Here is a 10,195-nt window from a genome sequence, read left to right as displayed (position 1 = left end):
GAAGGAGAGTTTCTCAACTTAATACCTTCAAACCCCTAGGAGAAAAATGAAAACCAAAACTTTCCTCTCCAAATCACTCTACTACAAGCCTTCTTGTCCCCTTGCTGCTACTTTATTTGGATTAGATTAAGAGTTTCCTCACTAAATCAAGCCAAAAGCAAGATGAAAATTGAAACTTTCTTCTCTCTTTTTTTCTCTCTAAAAGTCAGCCAAAAGGAAGGAAAAATGGAAGAGTTTTTGGTAAAATGAAAGATAAAGATGAAAGAAAGGTCTTGGTCAAAGATGATTTTGATTGCCAACATTTAGCATCCAACTATTTTCCCTCTTTTTTTTTCTTTTTTTCCTCTCTTTTTTCCTTCAAAATTTCGGCCAACACCCTAAGAAATATAGGGAAGGGAAAATAAAAGAAAAAAAATAAGAAGATTAAAGAAAGAAAAGTCTTGATCAAGGGATGTCTTGAACCGATGACAAGTGGCGCAAGTCGGTTCAAATTTATTTCTTTGTCTCTTTTGCGTTTTTAGCATATGTTTCACTAATTCACTCTTAGCACTTTTAATCACATAATTCCTCTTACTTATTATCCGCTCTGATCCATTAAATTTAGTGCACACACCTCACTATTTGATCACACTATCACAATGCACCATAACCTTAGCATGCACCAACTATAAAAATAAAAATTAAAACTCTCGACTCTATCGTTAAAAATAGTTACAAAAATTAAGACAAGTAAATTAGTATTAAAAAAATTATTAATTAATTATCAAAATAATGAAAACTATAAGAAAATATGAAAGAATTTTCAATTCCTCACAATGGTTGGACCATTTTAATGCATAAAACCCTCCATAGACTACTACTATTACATTACTTGTACTTTATCTCATAAAATATTTTAATAGACACATTATACCCTTGGTCAACTAAAAAATGATTGAAAAATTAACTCACCAAATAATTGATGAGAGGATCAATTTAACCTTCTTTAAAAGCTTAAATGGCAAACACCCTTTTTGGTAAGAAATAGTTAAGGGGCGCAAACTTTCAGTCACACGAAGTCACGAACCACCTCCGCCGTCGCCCCCGCCCCAAAAACCCGATCAGAAAATTCTCATTTCAGCTCCTTTTTCCGGCGACAACAAAATGAGCAGCCCGTTATAGACCCCAACGAAAGGAAAGAAGAAAAGTTTTAGAAATCCTATTTCTGCTGCTGCTACTAGCATACTGCTACCACCACTGCTACTATTTTCGTAGGACAGAAGTACCTCAAAGTTTCACTCATTTCTATATCGTCTTCCGCAACGATGACGATCCACGCCGCAGTGATCCAAAAGCTCCTCAGTACAAACGCGCATTTGGGTCGCCGGGTCGCAGCTCACCACTTCAAAATCTACTCTTGCGGCTCCCGGAACGCCATGACTATAATAGACTCCGACAAGACTCTTATTTGCCTCCGCAACGCCTGCAATTTCATGGGCAACCTCGTCAGGTTAAAAGGGCGGTTTCTTTTCGTCAATACCAACACCCTTTTTGACGAAATCATCGAGGAAATGACGAAAGCCATTGGGATTAAGAATGACAAGTCGTGGCGTCTTGGAGGCTTTTTAACAAACAGTTCGAGTCCCAAAAAGTTTCGCGGCCGGAATAAGAAGTTGAACTTGGGAGCCATTCACGCTCCTGATTGTGTGGTGATTTTCGATACGGAAAGGAAGTCTTCGGTTATTTTGGAGGCTGAAAGGTTGCAAGTTCCGATTGTGGGGCTTGTTGATTCGAGTATGCCGTGGGAAACTTATAAGAAGATTACTTATCCGGTGCCTGCCAATGATTCAGTTCAATTTGTTTACTTGTTTTGTAATTTGATCACGAAAACTTTTTTGTATGAGCAAAGAAAAATGAAGGCTGCACAAGGGGCAGATGATTCAACCGCTGGAACTCGGTATGAACTCTACCAGTTTTACTTTTTGGGTTCATTTTTGTATAATTTATCAGATTTTTGCTCCTCGTTTCCCTGAATTTGTGGAGTTAATCTGATTTTTAATATTTTTCTTGGTATATATTAGTGTTCAAGTACAAGTCTGTGGGAGTATTACATTTTCTAAACGAGTGAGACAATTGAATGATTGCAATCAATTCTGGCTCTAAAATTGGACTTTTAAGTTAGATTGTCATCTATTTGTTTGAGCCGAAGTCATGGCATGGTATGTTGTGAAGATAATGGTATCTGGCTGACATAGCTGCAGTAATGCTCACTGATGATAGAATGAAACAGCTCTTTGTACACTTTAAAACTGTTTTCAGTTCTCAATTTCCATCTGGAATTATTATGGCGCATGATTTTGCATACTGAATTTGGTGCAAAGCTTGGTATTTTGTCTATCATATACAAATAATAAAAGGGAGAAAAAGAAAAGGCTCAATCTTGCACTACATTCTGGAAATATCTTCTGGTCTCATCTTGTTGATTTTGTGAATATTGAATGGCACTTGTTTTAAGCATTATACTAAGCTTACTCGTTGCCACATAAAAAAGTGAATTGTGTATAGTTAATTTCTCAGCTTTGATAATCTTGTTGGGACTGCAGCGACTCTCTGTGCTCCTGTCTTGATAATGTGTTCTTTTGCTAATTGATTGGGTGCAATACGTTGTTGTTGGCACATTCATGGAACTTGAAATTTCAAACTATATCATTATTATTGAGTTTTTGAAGTTTATACTTTATGTTTCAATAACATAAGAGTCTCCAAAGGTCATTTGTTAAGTTTTGGGTTTTCTTCTGATGACTTATGTACTTGAATTTTGGACAAAAATGACATGTTCTTAGGGATGATGATTTACAAATTGAGACTGCTAGCAAGAGGGGTAAAATCTTTGTTCTTCCTTATGAAAGCCTGCAGCCTGCTCCTGAGGGTAATTGGTTTATTCACACTATACATGCTTATTGATCTACAGCGTTTTATTCAGATAACTGGACGAGGGCAGGGTATTTTGTCATTCTCCTTGTGTTAATTCTTTTCTGTGCTTTTTTGCTATAGCAGATGTCTCAGACTTGAAGCAGCTGCTGGACAAAGCTGTGGTGTTGAAATTCAATGGAAGGCTGGGGACAAACATGGGTCTTAATGGGCCCAAGTAAGATTGTGACTCCAATAAAGTTTGCATTTTTGTAACTGTCTGTATTAAACAACTGAATATTAATCTAGGGATCATAATCAATCCAATATATCAATGTGTTTCTGTCCCCTGTGGGGAACGACATTGTTTAAAACAATTATACCTGTTAATAGATATACTAATTTGAAATATCTCTTATGGGACAATAATGTTTGATATGTAATCTTATGATGCCTTAGAATATTATTAATTGGTATGGGAGTAGATTGTTTGGCATGCTATTTGCAGCAAGTACGCTCTGACCTGTTGATCATGCAACTAATGAGATATTTTACTGTTGTCTGACCAACAAAGATTGATATGTTGTAAAAGGATGTCTATCAGCATTTGACATTAACTCTATAGATATCTAGCTTTCATTTTGCATCAAAACTCATGTATTGTTCCACATGGAAGTCATTTTTGTTATTTGGTATTTGTTTTTTCATGTTGATTTTTTTCTATTTTTCTTTTTGTTTGCTTCTGCAGGTCTACCATTGAAGTGCAGAATGGAATGACATGTCTTGATTTGGTTATCAATCAAATTGAGGTTTTTCTTCAGTTTCCTCTATTAATACTCTTTGCGTTTAGCAGAGTGTAGTTCATCATATACTCACTTAATTCTTTTGAGGCTTCTTACATATGATAATCAAATGGTATTTGTTGTTGTAGTCCCTCAATGCTAAATATGGATGCAACATTCCCCTGCTTCTGGCGAATACAGTTAATACGCATGATTCTACCTTAAAGGTGACTGATCTAAGTGCTTTCTAGTATGCTGATTGAGATTGGAATTCACCAGGAAGTTTATCCTCTTCACTTCACACTGTCAGGTTTTGCAGCAACACACGAACAAAAATATTCATGCGTTTCTCCAGGTTTTTCATAGTTAGCCTATTTAATGTGATTGTATAACATCTAACTCACTTTTTGTTGTACATGCTAATTTATTTAGTTCCTGAATATGTAATATCCTAATGCAGAGTGAAGAGTACGAGGATGATTCAGATGAAGCTCCACACGAGGATAGAATGTATGTCAGTTTTCTTTTGTTTTGGTCGTTTGCGCTTATAAGCTCATTACGCTTCTGAATTGAGTTGATGGAGCTCAATAATTTGTAAAAGGGCACGTTGTGAAGTAATTGGGAGATACTTGATGTCCTTTGATATGTGAAATTGCTGCAATTGATCTCTGTTGACCAACTCCTTTTACAGTAAAATCTCCGCATCTTGATGTGTTCAGGTTTCATATGATTACTGAAAGAATAGTAACAAAGTTGGCCCTAAACTCCCATTGAATGTGCAATGTTCAGTGTAGGCATTGCATGGCTTGTTGCATGTGAATGATGTGATGAACTCAAGGCACTCATTTCAAGTCCAAAGCCTTAGCCTTTTCTTCCCAATGAAGTTCTCTGCTTGAATTGATTAGTAGAACAAGTTCTGTGCTCCCCCTCTTCTCCTCCCTCCTTGCTAGGTCCCATTTATTATGTTGATCTGGCCTTGCATTTTTGAGTTGGATTAAGGTTTATGTTTTATAGCTTTCATGTCCCTCTTATGAGCTACTACTGCTTGTTAACGATGTCTGTGTAGCAACTAGTTGATTTAAGTTGTTTTTCAAATCAGTGGGATCGAACTCTAACTTCAGATGATTTCAAGACCAATTCCCGTTTTAATACTTTTGTGTCTGTACATTTATGTAATATCAACATATTGAATGTTAGGCATTACATCCAGTTTTTATTCTTCCGAAATATCTGTAAAGCATCAGGTTTCTAGTGTTTGTTAATTGTTTCTGCATTATAATTTGTAAGATTTCAAACACTTATTCTATGGTGAATTATGATATATGGCATGAAGGTATGCGTCCAGTCACAGTGAAGTTTATCTTTCCTTGAAGAACAGTGGTAAACTTGATGTTCTATTATCTCAGGTGGAATATCCTGCCCATGTCTTACCATTTTCTATCTCCAATCTACCATCTATATTTCAGTCAATTTTGCAATTAATTAACATGTCTTTCTGTCTTTCTTTTATTTTTTACCAGGGTAAGGAGTATATTCTTGTACTGAACTCGGACAACCTAGCTCAGGTTATTGAGCCCAGTATCCTTTGGTGAAGTATTTTGTGACATTTTCAGGTTCTCAAAATTTTCATTTCTTATTTCTTTGGCATTCAAGGCCAGGATAACTCTGCATCATTTGCAGTGACCTGGTTTATCGAATAGGTAAGTGCCTTAATGCGTGTGACAGAAATAATAAGTCATTTGGTGCAGAACAATATCGAAACTTGCATGGAGGTAGGGAGAAAACTGCTGCCATTTTTGTGCTCTGTTACTCTTTTTACAGTTTCTAACTTTTTTTTTTCCCTTTTTCCAGGTAATGCCTGCCTCCTCAGACCTGGAAGTAAAGGAGGTTCCATCTCATGAAGGAAAATATGAGGTTTGTTAATTTCTGTTTTTGGAACTATGCCTTCATCAAGTAAATCATTGCTCTTAAACTATATAGACGTTAAGGAACTTCTTGTTATTAGCCACATTGGTGATGAATCAGGATGACAATGATAACACCATTTACATGTCTCTGATTTTGGAGTCGTCATCTCCACATAATTCTTGATCGATTTAGTTTTCCCTTTGCAGCTTTAGTGAGTCATAGCTTGATAAATTTGGTGTTATCGATAGTGTCCCGTGTATGGTCAAAGACCATCGATGAATGTGAATAGAAAAAGATTTTAAAAAAATGAAAGGAAGAATGTTGACCTTCTGAGTTATAGAATTCCAAATTGTTGTGTCTGAAGGGAGTTTATACTATTTACCGCAATATCTGCTGGGATGTTAGATTATAAGAATAAATTACTCGTGCAAAAAATGTTCCATTGATGGTAAAGCTGACAGCAGGTCGATGATGCCAATTAGAAATTTTCTTATCTCTTCCTTTCTTACTCTTTTTATGTCTGGTTATCTTGCTTTCTAAAGCTATCCATTTTGTACTTTGTGAAAACTTGAGGACTTTGGATAGATAATCTTGGATCGGTAGGGTGCTTGTCTAGACTCATAGATATGATAGGCAATACATAGATGCTTCTTTCATTTTCTAGTAGAGATGGATTTTATGGGAGATGTAGGTGGTGTTTGTCTGAGAGAGACATATCTTAAGAAATTTGAACACAAAATAGCATTGTTCTTTTAGGAGCCACCTAGCAGCATACTAGGAGTATCCAACTGGAATCTCAAATGTGTACATGCTTCAACTAAATTCAGACCTTGTATAGCTGGAGTCATAACCTTCCAACGACAGACTACCCTTGATGTGCTCTTTTCTCTCATTTGACATCTTACTTGGATTCCACTAATTTCTTAATTAGATCTTGGACAAAGCTAATGTGTTTTTGAATTTTTTTTGCTGGCAATTTGAAGTCGAAGGAGAATCTGAAGTTTACTGATACCGTGTAAGTAATCAGCAAATTATACTATACTCGTTAAAATCAGATTGGTGAAGAACTTCGGCCACTGATTAGTCCTGTTCTTGAACAGTTGGGTGAGTATGAACTCCATTGAAAGTCTTATGCATAGTTCTCTCGTTGAGAGCTCTGCTATTTCCGAGGTACCAATGCTTTATCTTTACTGGTAGTTTCTGTGAATTCAATGATTATTCTCATATCTGTCATGTTGCTATACCAATTCAGAGTTGTTTGCTACTGTTATATACAAAATCTTTGCTTGTGGGCTTTGGCCATCCATTGTACGCCTGGGGCCAAATAAAAATTGTTAATAGTATTTTGAATATCTTCATGATTAAATGTTTTTGCATATTCTTATTGCCATCTGTACTTTTTCCAGTTTTTTGACCAGGCATCTGCAATAAGTGTTCCAAAATCAAGATATCTTCCAGTTGAAGCAACATCCGATTTACTTCTGTACCAGGTTGTAATAGGGCTTCTTGCTTGCGGTTTTATAATTTGACATTTTAGTTTTGAGGAGTTCTTATTAACAAGATTTTGTTCGTTGGCAGTCGGATCTTTATAGTTTTGATGAAGGCATTCCTACACGGAGCTCAGCCAGAACAAATCCTGCTGATCCTCTGATTGAATTAGGACCCGAGTTTGCAGATGTAATGACTTTAAATTTCTAGTTGTTTAGAATGCCGCATCCAATTTATCTAAAGATAACCTGATTCTGTTTTCCAGGTTACTGAATTCCATGGTCGTTTTAAGTCAATGCCTAGCATCATTGAGCTTGATGCATTGGAGGTAACTGGTGATGTATGGTTTGGAAGTGATGTAACTCTGAAGGTATGCAATTGCTCTCCCTGCCTCTGAATATCCAGCTTCCACTTCTGGGATCTGCGGAAATTATACTTGCCTTCTATAAATGTCAGGCTAAGTTTTTTCCTAGTGGATCCATACATTCATTATGTTCATAATTTCTTTTTCAAAATTACATGTTTCAAGTCTTTTTTGATGTTAATCAAGCAGAACATCCAATCTGAAATTGAAGTAATCTTACTTTTCGTGCTTTACAATCAATTCTCAGAAAATTTTAATGAATTTAATTGGTTAATATCCTTAAAGGTGATGCAATGTTCAGCAATCAATCTTTTAATGCAATGTAAACTTTTTTGGGAATCTAAACATTACTCTCTATCTTGTGACTACATTTAACCAATCTTATTGCATGGTAATGTGGATGGTTCTTTCTTGTGTCAACTCTTTCATAACTCATAGTTGAAGAACGATCTATTTTTCTCTTATCAAGGTAGTAGCTATTAACCAACATTCATATAATGTTGTAATATTTACGCGGGTTTGCATCCGGAAGTAAATATTCAATAAACTTCTGAATGTATAGAAATGAGGGCAATTGATGGTGTTTATTTTTCAATGAGTAGAGTTTCATTGACTTATAATTTGCATTATTATCAAAGCTTCTTGTAAATGTTTCGTTTACTAAATTCTGGTTTAGTAGCATTAAATGCATGTTTACTCTCCCCAACCCCTCAAAAAATAAGAGGAAGAGTTATTTTTCCGAGGAATTTTATGTACAAGAGTTAGCATTATAACTCAAACATAGTTAGATAGTAGACTTTTCTTCTTAAATGAATAATAAACTGTTGCAGGCACATGATTTTCTGCGTCTATTATTAAGCAGTTCCAGAACACCGCCTTGGGCAGAGAAAATATGTTTTTATCTGCATCTGTGTATCAACGTAAACATTATTGTTCCTAAAGAACACGGCATTTTCTCCTCTGAAAGAATTTTCCATTTTATCAGTTTATCTGTTGAGTGTATTTGATTTCATATGGTTTCTTAGAAATTTTCCTTGTCCGGTGGATGCACTCTTGCAGGGGAAAGTTAGCATCCACGCAAGACCAGATGTAAAGATGGTAATTCCTGATGGAGCAGTACTTGAAAACAGGGTAAGGGGTGGCAGCTCAAATTCCGTATCTTTTTATAGATTTGGACTCTTCGGCTGAATGAGCTCTTCTTCCATGTTACAGATAATTACAAGGCCGAGAGACGTTGAAGGACCTTTATAATCTCTATTGCTGCATGACCTTATCGATCGAATCAGAGCATGAAATTGTTGTATTTAAGCTGTTTTCAGTGCTTTGCAGAGTGATCGGATGTCTTCATATAACTATATATCAAAGAAAGTAAGATAGATCCCCAAAAAAAAAAAAAATTCAGGTAAAAGGATCCAATTTTGTATTTGTCCATTACGTTGAGATTTGCTTAATTGTACCGAAGCAGAGGAAGCAGAAATTACGAAAAGCTAATTATTGCTTTCGGAAATAAAGAAACCCTTGCGGTTTACACTCTTTTGGTCTATGGATTTTCAGGTTACAGGTCTTATGATGAAACCTTTAAGAGCTAATCCTTGCTTCCAATACCCGCTTGTATTCTGGAGATTACCAACAATATCTCCACTGCTTTCATTCTTCTCAATCTGGAAATTACCTATACGGATCTCAATCCACTCCCCTCGAGGCTCTTCCAGAAGAGGAACTCTACGTTCTTGCACTTTTCCGCCGGGGAGGGTGAGTTTTAGCCTCAAGGGTGTGTCCCACCCGTGTGCCCACTGGGATAACTTGATCACAAAAACAGCTTCATAATGAACCTTGGGAGATAGCTCTGAAGTGTTCAGTCTTCCTTCTATTTCGAACCAGCATGCCTGTTTGAGTTTTGCTATCTCGAAATAGTCCCCACTACAAGGGCAATTTGATGAAACAGGTTAAATGCATTTCTTGATTTTTTTTTTTTCCCCATTTTGGTAAGAAATGAAAACTTGGGAAGGAAGAAGATAAGATAGCATGTAAGGACTTGCTTCACAAAAGCCTATCCAAGGACAAATAGATGGACGAAATGACCGACAGTGAATCATACTAGTATTATTACCTTGTTCCTTGAAAGTATTCCCAGCTCCAGTAGTCTTCACTTTCACCCCAGCCGATTAACATAGACCTGGGATAGATCACGTAGCAAGCTCTTTTTTTCTTGTCAAACCATTTCTTCTGCATCCATCAGGGTCCAAAATGATCAGAGTGACGAGGATTACGACAAAATAATTTTGATGGGTTGAATAATAATAATAATAATAATACAATACCTTCCTTCTTGGATCAAGAATGACATCACTGCTATGGCCAAACCGCTCCATAGATCAAAATTGAAGAAGGGCTATAATTAGGACAAGGCTAACTTTAAGGTCCCAATATTGCTGTGGTGAAGAGAAATGAGAAAATGTGAGGACAGAGTGGGACAGTGGGTTAATGCTCCCACTTTAGGCTATAACTTGTTTTCCACCTAGGACGATAGTAGGAGTACAATTTTGGAAAAACAAGTGGAGAGGAGAAAAAGGAAAAAGAATAAAGGCAAAATTTGACCTGTGGTCCTTTTTATATTTAGTTGCGCAGCAATAATTTTAGTCCAGTCTTTTCATGTTTCGTAAGTATGGGCCATGATGTTTTGGTGCGGTCTAAAGCTCTCTCTGGGTTCTCTGCTAAAGTATTTCATTACGGGAAAACTGGTCCTGCTTTTTCCCGGAAAATG

The 10,195-nt window shown here is 36.4% G+C and overlaps 2 protein-coding genes across 2 annotated transcripts; one reads left to right on the top strand and one right to left on the bottom strand.

The window, feature by feature from the left end:
- The first annotated feature begins 1,041 nt into the window (after positions 1–1,041).
- Positions 1,042–8,974, top strand: LOC113762415 (UTP--glucose-1-phosphate uridylyltransferase-like). Its single transcript, XM_027305864.1, has 18 exons — positions 1,042–1,936; positions 2,823–2,908; positions 3,037–3,127; positions 3,638–3,698; positions 3,821–3,898; positions 3,982–4,026; positions 4,132–4,181; positions 5,005–5,077; positions 5,192–5,249; positions 5,397–5,443; positions 5,523–5,585; positions 6,563–6,594; positions 6,680–6,749; positions 6,986–7,069; positions 7,158–7,256; positions 7,333–7,437; positions 8,491–8,562; positions 8,644–8,974. The coding sequence occupies exons 1-18, from the start codon at positions 1,305–1,307 to the stop codon at positions 8,680–8,682; spliced, it is 1,785 nt and encodes a 594-aa protein (XP_027161665.1). The 5' UTR covers positions 1,042–1,304; the 3' UTR covers positions 8,683–8,974.
- LOC113762416 (protein PHLOEM PROTEIN 2-LIKE A1-like) lies at positions 8,848–9,981 on the bottom strand. Its single transcript, XM_027305865.1, has 3 exons — positions 9,753–9,981; positions 9,542–9,657; positions 8,848–9,351 (listed from the first exon to the last, which is right to left on the bottom strand). Exons 1-3 carry the CDS (start codon positions 9,801–9,803, stop codon positions 8,982–8,984), a joined length of 537 nt encoding a protein of 178 aa, XP_027161666.1. The 5' UTR covers positions 9,804–9,981; the 3' UTR covers positions 8,848–8,981.
- Between the last annotated feature and the right edge of the window lie 214 nt (positions 9,982–10,195).

The sequence above is a fragment of the Coffea eugenioides genome, chromosome 2 (genome assembly GCF_003713205.1).
Source record: "Coffea eugenioides isolate CCC68of chromosome 2, Ceug_1.0, whole genome shotgun sequence".
Taxonomy (NCBI): domain Eukaryota; kingdom Viridiplantae; phylum Streptophyta; class Magnoliopsida; order Gentianales; family Rubiaceae; genus Coffea; species Coffea eugenioides.
This window is presented reverse-complemented; position numbering and strand designations above follow the sequence as displayed.